The 13,574-nt window shown below is 37.3% G+C and overlaps 2 protein-coding genes across 2 annotated transcripts; one reads left to right on the top strand and one right to left on the bottom strand.

Annotated features, from left to right (window-relative positions):
* Nucleotides 1–1,990: 1,990 nt before the first annotated feature.
* On the bottom strand, nucleotides 1,991–4,996 carry LOC131003723 (protein Iojap-related, mitochondrial-like). Its single transcript, XM_057930265.1, has 4 exons — nucleotides 4,949–4,996; nucleotides 3,962–4,052; nucleotides 2,454–2,551; nucleotides 1,991–2,348 (listed from the first exon to the last, which is right to left on the bottom strand). The coding sequence occupies exons 1-4, from the start codon at nucleotides 4,994–4,996 to the stop codon at nucleotides 2,277–2,279; spliced, it is 309 nt and encodes a 102-aa protein (XP_057786248.1). The 3' UTR covers nucleotides 1,991–2,276.
* A 5,698-nt stretch (nucleotides 4,997–10,694) lies between these two features.
* On the top strand, nucleotides 10,695–11,369 carry LOC131003722 (uncharacterized). The gene has a single exon (XM_057930264.1). It carries the CDS (start codon nucleotides 10,695–10,697, stop codon nucleotides 11,367–11,369), a length of 675 nt encoding a protein of 224 aa, XP_057786247.1.
* The last annotated feature ends 2,205 nt before the right edge of the window (nucleotides 11,370–13,574 follow it).

Below are 13,574 nucleotides of genomic sequence, written 5' to 3'. Positions count from 1 at the left end.
TGAAATAGGCTTGGGTCCTAGATTGTTTTAATTTTAATGGGATTGCATTTATTATAAACGTTTGGGCTCAGCTTTTAATTTCTTTATGGGAGCATATTTTATTTTAGATAGGTTGCACTTGATTTTAAATGTCAACCCACATTTTCATAAGAAAAATATATTTTACTATTTAATTCATTTGACCAATGATTTTAGTGGTTTTATAAAATAAATTCTTAAAGTTTTAAGTTATATTTCTAGTAAAATTTAATTAGGCCCTTATGTTATTATTTAAATTTATTTGACTAGGTGTGGCGCGACTAGAACGTGGACTTTAAATTATCGCAGTTACGTTTCAAAGTTCAAGTTTCAGGTGTGGGATTTATTTAAGAGTGGATTTTTAAAATGGCCACTTTCATATTGTAAAGATAAAAAATATCCACTAAAATAAAAAACTTAAAAAATGTCCACTGTTACCAAAATACCCTTCACATTAAAAATTAAAAAAATGTCCACTTTACATCACCCCCTTTAAAAAATCCCGCAATTCACAACCAGTGTGAATTCACAACCAAAAATTTTTTGTTGTGAATTCACACTGGTTGTGAATTGTGAATTCACAACCAATCGAATTCACAACCAGAATTTTTTGTTTGTGAATTCACAACCAGTCGAATTCACAACCAGATTTTTTTGGTTGTGAATTCACAACTTAAATTTAATTCACAATAAGAATTTTTTGGTTGTGAATTCAAAACCAGTCGAATTCACAACGAAAATTTAATTCACAACCGTAAACCCTAAACCCTATCTAAACCCTAAACTCACTCTAAACCATAAACCCTACACTGAACCTTAAACAGTCGAACTCACAACAAGAATTTTTTTATTGTGAATTCACAAGCCTAAGCCCACTCTAAATCCTAAACCCTAAATCAACTCTAAACCCTAAACCCTAAAACCTAAAACCCTGAATTCACAATTCACAACCAATCGAATTCACAACCAGAATTTCTTGTTTGTGAATTCACAACTGAACTGAAACACTAAACCCTAAACCTAAACCCTAGTTGTGAATTATTACGATTGTGAATTCACAACTGAACTAAACTGAAACCCTAAACCCTAGTTGTGAATTATTACGATTGTGAATTCACAACTGAACTGAACTGAAACCCTAAACCTAGTTGTGAATTATTACGATTGTGAATTCACAACTGAACTGAAACAGTAAATTCACAACTGAACTGAACTGAAACCCTAAACCCTAGTTTTGAATTATTACGATTGTGAATTCACAACTGAACTAAAATAGTAAATTCACAACTGAACTGAAACCCTGAACCCTAGTTGTGAATTATTACGATTGTGAATTCACAACTGAACTGAAACAGTAAATTCACAACTGAACTGAACTGAAACACTAAAACCTAGTTGTGAATTATTACGATTGTGAATTCACGACTGAACTGAACCAGTCGAATTCACAATCAAAATTTAATCCAAAGCCAGATTTTTCTGATTGTGAATTCACAATAAGTCGAATTCACAATAAGAATTTTTTGGTTGTGAATTTAAAACCAGTCAAATTCACAACCGTAAAACCCTAAACCCTAAACTCACTCTAAACCATAAACCCTAAACCATGAACCTTAAACAGTCGAATTCACAATAAGAATTTTTTTATTGTGAATTCACAAGCTTAAGCTCACTCTAAACCCTAAACCCTAATTGGGGTGTGCAGAAATCCTTGCTAGAAAGATTAGAAAACTCAATCATATATTGTCAATCTTGAATAAATAATACCCCATTGGGGTGTGTTCAGGAAAACTATTCTTCTGTGCAATAATAGGTCATAAACGAAACAGAAAATTTGTATTAAAAATAAGTTTGTGCAACAAACTAGGCCCATCTTATTGATCTACTGACTACCTGTTTTTGAAGAATTAGACTACCGATGCACTATCTATTGTAAAAAAGAAGGAAAAAAGAAACTCGCACACACACAACCTACTCTAAATCTTATGGTCTTCACATACAACATGTTCTCAAATGAGCAGACTGTACAAGTTGCATTTCGCAGCCACTAGCGAAAATAAACACTTAACCCTTGTTTACTTTGCTTGATAGTACAATGTTGAAAATTGAAGAAAGCAAATGAAGGATATGTATAATGCATCAAACTGAACTTGAGATTTATGATTCATTCTATCATATCCACTAGATGTTCGTGTTGTGTGCTCGAAGGCAAGAGATACGAAAACTGGCACCATCTGTCCCGAAAGTACAACACTTAACTATGCATGCACTTGTGGACGTTTCTTGGAGTTATTCTTGGGGCAAACCTTGACAAAGGCCTTGTCCAAATCCTACATACATTTTAAGAAACACCATTTAACCTCAAAAGGACTTAATACACTTCCTCAACCTCATAGTCATATGCCAGAAATTGGAAAAATAAAATGTGCTTTTACCTGATTGTCCTCTATGTTTGATGGTTTTGCAGTCCAGAGCCCCTCAAAGTTGTAATAAGCTCTTGCTTTCTCATCAACAGCATGAACAATCAGCTTACCTACCATAAAGTCCCAGCTTTCATTTGTTAGGCAAGATGCTTATGGTATAATAGATTCACAATTCAGTATCAAGCATCTCCTTTGGATTCTGCACTTATAGTTTTAAACTGTATTATGATTACATAAGCATGGGAACATGTAATGATGCAAGCATTTATCCCAGGGGATCAAAGGAGGCATACATGAGATGGAATACATAATTTTAGAGGTTCATGCTAAATGTAGCCTTGTCTTCCCTAATCCCAAAATCACCTTTTTACCTCTTCCCCTGAAAGGTAATTTTAAAACTCGGATCGAGTCAGAATGTCAGATTGAATCCTATGACCTTAAATAGTAAGAAGATTCACCTCACAACTATAGTGAAAACCTAAAGCTAAACCAAAGGACCCCAAGAACCTTGAATGAATTAAGGAAAGGGATAATCTCACTCTGATCTCTACTGCTTGTTTCGTCTTTTTAGGGTGCCACCAACATTACCAGTTGTGACAATTCTCTAGTTAAACCCATACTGGAGATACATAGAATTTTTTTCCCCTCCTTAATATTTCGCACTAAGGGGATATCCAAAGTATCAAGATCTCAGCTTTACTACACAAAATATTGCCCTAGTTATGTAAATAGCTCAAAGTGGAAGATCGTAATCCAACTAACTCAGACAAAAAGAAGCACTATATACAAAGCCTGGTCAAGAAAGATCATTTCTAATCATTTTGGCAGTAACAAGCAAAATTTAAAATTTCCAGAATCACAAATTAGTATGCCAACTTATTAAAACTTCACCAACTAAACAAGTTAGGTGTGCCGTGTGCCACATAACCAGCTTCATGTTTCATTTACTCAGTGAAACACATCAGATTCAAACCTCTTTCAACATTAAACTCTTTATACATGAAAGTCATTTTCCACCACCATCCAGTTTCGTCCTGCTTGAGTAAAAAGATTTTCAGATGAAAGCTAACCCATTTGTTGCCTATTAGAAAGTGCCTACCAAGTCCATTGCTTTTGAGATACTGTCACCATGCCAAAACAATGAACACAATAGATGTATGAAAATGTTTCACTTATTTGACATATTTTTGGCATATTCAAAGTTGTTCTTAACCACAAAATGTAAACTGAGAAGCTCATGGTAGTATTAGGAGTTCATCCATACTTCATAAATGCAAGAAATGTAATTATGTTAAAAAATAATAGACCTAAGTACCAGTATTTCCGAATAAATGCACTCTCAAAGCAAGAGTTTTATAATTAATACAGTTTCCTTAACTAATGGCAAGGCTGTTATTGAGGAGATGATTCATTCCATTCCCAGAGTAGGATTCCAAACATAAAAGCAGATTATGAATATATGATTGTCAAAAGTAGAATCAATTCAAGGAGACAAATTGAGAATGAACAGAAAACTGTACCAGAGTCAATAACAATCCACTTCCCTCCCTCTTGCCCTACCACACTAGGCAGCAAGATCCTCTTTGCTCCTCGCTGCTTTTGCTTAACCTGCTCATTGAAACCAAAAACAAGTCAAATTCACAAGTAGAGTTATCTAGGTTACTTGACTGAAATGACAAGCAATTCCACTCACATTCTTTTCAGATATTTCAGTTTTATATAAATCAAGATTTACAGGGTGTGCACTCTTAGTTTCTTGTATTGCAGTGTTTATTAGAATAATAGTCTAACAAGTTTGGATCGCTTGGATAGACAAACATGAGCGAATGTGTTTGATGCGCCACATAATCTACAAACTCATCTTGTGAAGGAGAAGCACTTGTCACTCCCCGCGCTACGCCACCGCGGCTCCAAATTGTGCCACCTGCCGCCCAAGACGCTCGCGCAGCGCCTCGTCTGGATCCTGCTCTCTTTCCTCCTCAAGCGCCAGGGGATTTTCCCCTTCGCGCCTCTTCTCTACATCTCCGGTATGCTCTTCTACATGGGAGGCTAAAGTCGCGGCGGGGGGTGAAGCAGGAGATGGCGGAGGCGACGAGGCCGGGGCAGTGGCGCTTCGCCGGCGATCTGAGCTCGGAGGAAGAGAGAGAGAGAAAGAGAGAGAGAGAGAGAGAGGGGAGGGAGAGTGAAACCGTGAAAGAGGAAGTGGAGATGAAATGGGCTATTTTAGGCTGAGGGGCATTTCTGTCCTTTCAACCATAAAGTGGACAGTTTTTATTATTTTTATCTTAGTGGACATTTTTTATCTTTATAATATGAAAGTGGATAATTTTATATATTTACTCTTTATTTAAATACATGCTATGGTTAATTATTGTCAATTTTCATATTATGTGTTTAACATATGTGAGTTAAATTAAATATCGCTAGGGGCCAGCATAATTGGCTTAGGATGGAAAGATCCTTGGTATGTCAAAATGTGATATACATGTTAAAGTTATGGTTGCAACCATATTCGCCAGGGGCCAGCATAATTGGTCCAGGACGGAAAAGGTCATTGGTATGCCACCGTGCGACTTTCAGTTATGAATATTACAGCAGATCATATTTGTTTCCATTTTAATAACGTGGACTATGATTACATGTTCTCACACTGACTATATTTTATATGCTCATCACATATTTAACATTTTCAAGTAATTAAGGTTGGAGACGTGTAGAGGATCGAATGAGCCCGTTAAGTAACCCTTTTAAAAAAGATGTTATGTATTAGTTGCACCTAATATATTATCTAATATTTTGTGCAGTATAGTTTTGAGTCTCAAACCACTTTTGAGATTATGTATGACTTATCAACTTTAATATTATCACATCATCTTCCTATCATGGCTAGTCTTCTTTTAAATTCCAGTTTATTTCAAATATTTTATTTAAGAATTTATTTCCTTGAATTTCTCTATAATTCAAATCTTTATTTTATATTATCCGTTGTCAAAAGGTTATTTAAATTCATATTTAACACTTTATTTAGATTGATTTTACTAGAATTTGCGAAGGAGAAGATGAAGACGCCTCTCTCTCTCTCTCTCTCTCTCTCATTTTTTGCCATAGCCGCCGCCGGACATGACTTCGTGCTGCTGTCTCCTGCCGTCCGATGGCTACCTCGTCGGCCGGTGATAAGGGAGCTCTCAATCTCCCTATTGTCTCTGCGAATTTTCAACAGCCTCAATCAAGAACTTCTCCCTCAAGTTTTAACACGACGACGACTCATGCGGCTACCCAGGCCACCTCGCCGGCCAGAACTCGCGATAAGGGAGTCCTAAATCTCCCCTCTGTTTCTGCCAATTTTGAACACCCTCAACCTAGAACTTCTTCCGCTCGGTCTCTATCTGCCACGGTTTTTCACAACGCTTCAAGTAACAGCACGGTGGAGACTGCTGAGGCCCAGGCTGCCGCTGGGAAGATCTCGGTTGCAAATCCTACTGCCGTTGAAAAGAATTATGTAAATCCTAGCGTGGCTGGTAACGCTAGGATTTCTTATGCTAGTGCTACTGTTAAGCGACCTGTTAAACGGCAAGATTTAGCTGCTCATGTTTTTCATGATTTGCATCCAATGAAGGACGGAGATCAATTCTCTCTCAAAATTCCTAAGGCTTTATATTTAAAGAAGGTCCAAGCTTTTGAGCATGCACTAACAGGACGACTTCTGTTGGGAAAAGGCGATAAGCCACGTTCAACTATGGAGTTGAAGTCGGAGCTTCAACGGATTTGGGGTATAAAATCTGACTGGCAACTGATTTCGCTGGGAAAGGGATTTTACATGGTCCGTTTTACTACGGAGACTGATAAAGCTATAGCCAAGAAGAAGGTGATCTGGGAACTTTCAAAGGGTCTTCTTCGGCTCTGGGAGTGGGCTCACAACTTTGATCCGTTCAAGGAAAACTCACCCTTGGCTAATGTTTGGGTTCGAATTCATTATCTTCCTATCGAGTACTGGAATCCACAAGTTATCTCTGGAATTGGACGTTACTTGGGCCATCCTCTAAAGATCGATGGTGCTTCAGCAGGGAGAGATTTTGGACAATTCGCCCGTATTATTGTTGAAATAGATATGTCTCTCTAGGGCTGCCACCGGTTCAGGAACCGCCGGTTCCGGGCCCGAACCGGCGGTTCAGGTTCGAAAATTTCATGAACCTGAACCGGCCCGCCTAAAATTTGAAGGGCCGGTTTTCGGACCCTGAACCGGCGGTTCCGGGCTGGGCCGAAAACCGGCGGTTCCGGGCCGAAAACCGGCGGTTCTCGGGCTTTTCCTCTTCTTTTTTTTTTTTTTTTTTTAAAAAATTTTGAAATTACTCAACTTAAATAATATTTTAATTTTAATCAAATGTAGGTTCTCTATTTATAGTGTACTACACATTGTAGAGAATCCGACATTTTTCAATGTGGGATAATATCAACTTAATGTAGCTTACACATTGTAGAGAATCCTACATTTTTCAATGTGGGATAATATCAACTTAATGTAGCTTCACTATTTATAGTGTACTACACATAGTAGAGAATCCTACATTTTTCAATGTGGGATAATTTCAACTTAATGTAGCTTTACTATTTATAGTGTACTACACATTGTAGAGAATCCTACATTTTTCAATGTGGGATAATTTCAATTTAATGTAGCTTCACTATTTATAGTGTACTATACATTGTAGAGAATCCTACATTTTTCAATGTGGGATAATTTCAACTTAATGTAGCTTCCTATTTATAGTGTACTACACATTGTAGAGAATCCTACATTTTTCAATGTGAGATAATTTTAACTTAATGTAGCTTCACTATTTATATTGTACTACACATTGTAAATAATCCTATATTTTTCAATGTGAGATCACTCAACTTAAATTATCTATAGCATATATAGACTTTCATTCTTAATCATTCATTGGTCTTTTTAATTTGTCTAATGGCGTGAAGGTATAATGGTTACATTTTTTTATTTGAATTGGGAGATGGGGGAAAATGAATTCAAGGCCTCTTTATTAATATATCGAATTTTTATTCGAATGGATGTATCATGGCACACTTATTTAAAATAATGTGTTTTTTAGTAGATTTGACATAATTACTTTTACTAATTTTGAAACCCCTCTTCTCTCAATCAAATTGTTGGACTAACATTAAATTATGGGAGAAAACCCATCAAATGAACCGTCAGGTATGGCTTTCAAAAAAATATTAGTAAGTTATATATCTACATTAAATTGTTGGACTTACATTAAATTGATGGTGCCAGGTATATTTCTAAGTTATAAGTTATAAGTTATATATTTATAAATTATAAGTTACAAGTTATAATATATTACATGAGAATTGAATTGAAATAAAATAAAGGAAAAATAATTAACACATTGAGAACCAAAAATTCAAATGAATTCATAAAAATAGATATTTTTATTGAATTTATTCTACGTACCAAAAGAATATTACAAGGATACAAATTACATAATCTTTAAAATTGAATAAGTAAACTAACTATTACTAACTAATTGATCCCTAGACCTTATAAGTTATAAGTTACATATTTATAAGTTATATATTTAGAAGTTATAAGTTATTACATGAATATAAGTTATATATTTATAAGTTAGGTTGAGTGATCCCACATTGAAAAATGTAGGATTCTTTATAATGCGTAGTACATTATAGATAGTGAAGCTACATTATCCCACATTGAAAAATGTAGGATTATCTACCATGTGTAGTACACTATAAATAGTGAAGCTACATTATCCCACATTGAAAAATGTAGGATTTTCTATCATGTGTAGTACACTATAAATAGTGAAGCTACATTATCCCACATTGAAAAATGTAGGATTTTCTACCTTGTGTAGTACACTATAAATAGTGAAACTACATTTAGTTAAAATTATTAGGATTTGAATATAAAATTAAAAAAAAAAAAAATTGGCCGGGACCGGCGGTTCAGGGCTGAACCGGCGGGCCGGACCGGCGGTTCAGGGTTGGCAATCCTATGAACCTTAACCGGCCCGGATAACTGGCGGTTCGGCCCTGAACCGGCCCGTTTGGTCAACGGTCCGGGCCGGAACCGTTGACCGGCGGGCCGGTTCAGGGTCGAACCGCCGGTTCCGGTCGGCCCTTGGCACCCCTATGTCTCTCCCTCTTCCTAATACTCTTCTTATTGATATGGAGGATTTTTCTTTTCATATTGAGTTTGTTTTCGAAAATCTCCCTCTATATTGTGGTCGTTGCAAGATTACGAGACACTCCCCCGATAGGTGCCGCAAGTCGAAGTTTGGGGGGATGGGAGAACAGAATTACACTGTGAATGACAAGGCTAAGATTACGCAAGTTCACAATGGGCCACATTGGCAGGCGGCGATTAACTCGAATGAGCAGGCTACAAACAGAAATGTCCAACAACAATTAGCTTGGAAGCCGACACAGCCAGAGTTTAGGCAGCAGCAGGCTGCCCCTTTGACGAAGCAGCAGCAGGTTGCTCCGAAGGGATCGGCAGAGAAAGATTCGGTTGTGGGTTCTCCGGCCGCGAAGGGAAATACTACAGCTAAGGGAAATAGATACGATGTACTTGCTATTGATGAATCTGTTTTGTTACTTGGGAAGGATGTGGCTACGATGACAGGACCGGATTTATTGGAGGTTGCCACAAAGCCGGTATAGCATTTAGTTTATGACAAGCCTCTTAGTGAGTATAGCTCTGAGGAGGAGGAGACGATTATTGCGGATAGTGACACCAACATGGGAATGGTGATGCACGATGATATTCGAGGGACTGTTGCCTCAGTTCCCGGAAAGATTGGAGGAGTGGTGGTGGAGCAGCAATCGGTTGTTGAGGCAGAGATTTCTCCGATTAAGGAGGTTGAGGGAGATAAGCAGCCCAATCCCCACTCCGAAGGACATTGCGAATCGTATAATTCGGTTATAGGAGCAGGTTAATCAGGGGATGCAAATGCTCTCGGAGCAGAAGCGTGGGCGTGGCCGTCCAAAAGGCTCGGGAAAGGGAAGAGAGCCTGTACACACACTTCCGGATGGATATATTAAAAATTGCCTTAGGAATGCAGAGGAAATGGGTTACAAGCCGAAGGAGTTTGTGGTTGACCTTTCCAATAGGCCTAGTATGATTGCAATGAATAATGTTGTCCATGGGCATTGGTCGGATGAAATGGATGATTATCCTGTGTTTCGATGTTAGTTATTTTTGTTCCTTAGTTTTTTCATCTTTTTTCGAGATTTGTACCCTTAGTCTGCATCTTTGTGCCTTCAAGGGTTGTTTTTTCTTTTTCTTTTTTAATAAACCTCTATTTTAATAATAACACTTTATTTAGATTAGGGTGTTACAACATGGTATCAGAGCAGGTCTACCTTCCTGTAGACTCTGCAAAATAAATTTTTCTTAAAAATTTGAAAAGTCAAGTGTGACGAAGCCATTCGACCACTACGCGCTCCGACTTTAAGGAAAAGGTATTTTAAAAAAAATTCCAGGGGATGAGTATAAACTGTTTATATTCCGAAATTATGTTGAATTTTGCTGCAATAGTTGAACTTATTATCAGAAAGTTCAAGTTCATAATGGAAGTTATTATGTTGAAGATTATTGCAGCCATGAATTTTATTTCGGAATTTTACAGTTCATGACATTGAGATTTGATGAGTTCAAAATTTTCATGTTGAATATAGTTCTCGAATTAGGAATAACCTTGCATTTCCCTAGAAAAACCTTGTTTTATATTCCCTCATTTTTGTGATAGTGCCTCTGAATATAGAACCATGAGGAATACGCGTGCACACTCTCACAATGCCGAGAACACAAGTACCAATCACGAAGGCAAAGCTGGACAAACTCATCCAACTAATGGAGGAGATTTCATGAGTCAATTTCTGAGCGCCTTACAGGGTTTTGTCCAGCAGCAGTCCCAAACTCAGGCTACGCAACCTGACCTAAACCGGACCTCTAACACGATAAATCAAGCTATAGAGCGATTTCAGAACTATAATCCGCCACGATTCAATGGACGTGATGGACCGCTCGCAGTCGAAGAGTGGTTGGAAGAGCTTGAATGGATTTTCACTCACATCAACTGTACCGAGGAACAGAAAGTTTCATATGCTATTTTTCAACTCAAAGAGGACGCTCGACAATGGTGGAAACATTTTTATCGTCTGTTAGGAGAAGAGGATCGCAATGTTCTAAATTGAAAAATCTTCAAGGAGATGGTAATGGATAAATATTTTCCCCTCTCATTCAGAGAAAAGAAGGAGACTGAGTTCTTTGAGTTGAAACAAGGGAACATAATGAGCGGTAATGCCCTATCCACACCACACCTAGTTGATACAGAAGATAAGATGATAGCCAGGTTCACGAAAGGATTGAGAACTGACATCAAAGGAATTATGGCTGCACATGTGATCGAGGATTTCAGTGATCTGGTTAAGCGAGCCGAAGAGGTGGCGACGACTCTTGGATCAAACATCCCTGCACCAAAGCCAACCAATCAACCTATAAAAAGGAAGTGGGATAACCACAATCAAGGCGGAGGGAATTTCCAAGATAAGAGGCCGAAGTTTGGTGGAAATACTAGTGCGGGAACAATAGGGACAAAACCACAATGCCAGAAATGTGGAAAATTTCACTATGGAGAGTGCATGTGGGGTAAAGGAGTTTGTTTCTTCTGCCATGAATCAGGACACACTGTGCAAAACTACCCTAAGACAAAGAAAAATGTGCTAGATGGAAAGAAGAATGTTGGGCCAGAAAAGAAAGGAAATGCCCTATTCTTCGCTTTAGCAGATCAAGAAGCAGCGGAAGATGACGACATAATGACTGGTACGTTACTTATATTTGGAATACCAGCGGTTGTTCTATTTGATTCTGGAGCTTTGCACTAGTTCATTTCTGCTAAGTTTTGTCAAAAGAATCATATTACTTGTGAAGTAGAAAACTTAGCCTTGAACATAAGTGTCCCTTCTGGAGAATGCATCAAGACAAATAGGATTTCTCGGAGAATTTCCTTGAACTTTAGAAGTAGAAAGCTTGAAGCTGATTTGTACCTCATAGAGATGCACGATTCTGATGTGATTTTGGATAAGTCAAAACTTTGAGACAATTACGTGTCACGAGAGGGAGATTGTTTTCAAGGTTCCAGGCAAGAAAGAATTTTCATTTTGGGGATCAAAGTTTGGAAAAATGCTCATGGTGATATCTGCAATGAAAACAATAAAGATACTGAATAAAGGCTTTGGTGAGGCTTATCTCGTAAGCATTGTAGGCAAAGAACACGGAGAACTTACCCGCGAGAGTGTGCAGTAGTACGTGATTACCCCAATATTTTTCCAGAGAATTTACCTGGAATACCACCAGATAGGCAAGTGGAGTTCGCGATCGCCTTAGTGCCTGGAGCAGCACCCGTTTCAAAAGCACCATATAGGATGGCACCAAAGGAATTGGAGGAATTAAAGTCACAACTACAAGAACTTTTGGACCTAGGGTTCATTCGACCAAGCGTATCAACCTGGGGAGTGCCAGTCTTGGTTGTCAAGAAGAAAGACGGAAGCATGCGTATGTGTATCGATTACCGTGAGCTCAATCGACTTACCATCAAGAACAAGTATCATCTTGTCACGACCGGTCTTAACTAAGGATAGGTAAGCCGGGAAACCGTGACTAGGGAAGGGAAATTAGGAGAGGGGACAGAAAAGGGGTGATAAATAATAATAAAGGAATTGAACTAAGATTGAGACATCATATGAAAAAAAAAACACACATAAATAGATAAGAGCGAGTAATCGGTCAAGAGTATCCGATTTAAGTGTTTATACAATAACTTGATTTGACAATCCAACCTAATAGGATAATATGCATCATAACTGAGTGTTCGCAGCGGAAATAGAACGTGATACATGTATGAAGACATGTATCGCCAAGAGTTTATTTAGTAAATATGACAAAGCTCCGCACGACACCCCATCATCACTCATCACTGCTCAACCTGCACATTTAGAAATACATGCAGGGCTGAGTACAAAGTACTCAGTAGACATATGCCGAAAATCATATACATACATAATAAATGTAAATTGTCATGCCATTTCAATAGTATAACCAAGGGTTTTTACTTAAAAAGGCCCTAAGCATACTAAATTCATTTGTGATTCTAAAGTTCGTCTGATCAGACTAAGTTCTTTTGTAATCTATCATATCTGAATCTGTATGCCGGAGAGGTGGCCACCTCTCACGGTCACTTGACCGGCCAACCCGCTAGATGACTCACGGTCACTGGTGTACACTAGCCAAGGCAGGATAGCTATCAACTGCTCAAGACCCGAATTCGATTACATGATAACTGGCAAAGCCATATCAGATAGATATCATACTGAAATTAAAACATTTTATGGCAAGACAATACTTGAAATAACTTCAACTCAAAGATTTTGTCATGAAATAACTTGCTTGAATGTAACATTTTAAGCTCATTTGATATATACGAAAGTAATGCCTACCTGATTGCAGTGTTTTGCTACTTAAGACAATGATTCTCTTTCCTTAGCGCGATAGGTTACTCAGGCGCTTTTGTTTATTTGAACCTTTGATAACACGAAACATGTGTTCGAGTGAATAATAGAAAAGATAACAACAAATGCAGTGAATCACTATTCACTCATTTCTCTAACTACCCATATTTCCTTAAACGACTGTATCTAACTCATATACAATCGTTCTTCTTTTATCGAAATACTTCATGTACCTTTGAGGATGTAGGAAAGCCCATTTTATATTATTCCTTTATTTATCCATTATAAATAAAGAATAATTTATAAAAAATTTTCCTTTTCCCCATTTAATAATGCCAATCAATATATATATATTGCTACTATTAAAAGAACTAATAAGTCATTAATAAATTCTAAATATTAATTCCTGATGAAAATTTCATTGTGAGATTTTAGGAACATTTGTAAAAATATTTTAAAATAATAAAAGGAGTTAACTATAAAAGAAATTTTCGAGAAGATCTAATAATTTTAATATTTTAACCATTTAATTAATAAATCTTTAATATTTCATTTATCAACTATTCCATCTAATATAATTTT

Source organism: Salvia miltiorrhiza, unplaced genomic scaffold (assembly GCF_028751815.1).
Source record: "Salvia miltiorrhiza cultivar Shanhuang (shh) unplaced genomic scaffold, IMPLAD_Smil_shh original_scaffold_265, whole genome shotgun sequence".
Lineage (NCBI taxonomy): Eukaryota > Viridiplantae > Streptophyta > Magnoliopsida > Lamiales > Lamiaceae > Salvia > Salvia miltiorrhiza.
Note: the sequence above shows the minus strand (reverse complement) of the source record. Positions and strands in the feature narration are given on the sequence as shown.

What these genes read in the sequence shown, in the direction of transcription:
- LOC131003723 (XM_057930265.1), bottom strand. Translation starts at nt 4,996, where the DNA reads ATGACCTTTTCCGTCCTGGACCAATTATGCTGGCCCCTGGCGAATATG. An exon ending in GCTGGCCCCTGGCGAATATG is followed by an intron (nt 4,053 to 4,948) that starts GTTGCAACCATA and finishes GGTTTCAATGAG; the next exon opens with CAGGTTAAGCAAAAGCAGCG. An exon ending in GTGGATTGTTATTGACTCTG is followed by an intron (nt 2,552 to 3,961) that starts GTACAGTTTTCT and finishes ACTTTATGGTAG; the next exon opens with GTAAGCTGATTGTTCATGCT.
- LOC131003722 (XM_057930264.1), top strand. Translation starts at nt 10,695, where the DNA reads ATGGTAATGGATAAATATTTTCCCCTCTCATTCAGAGAAAAGAAGGAG.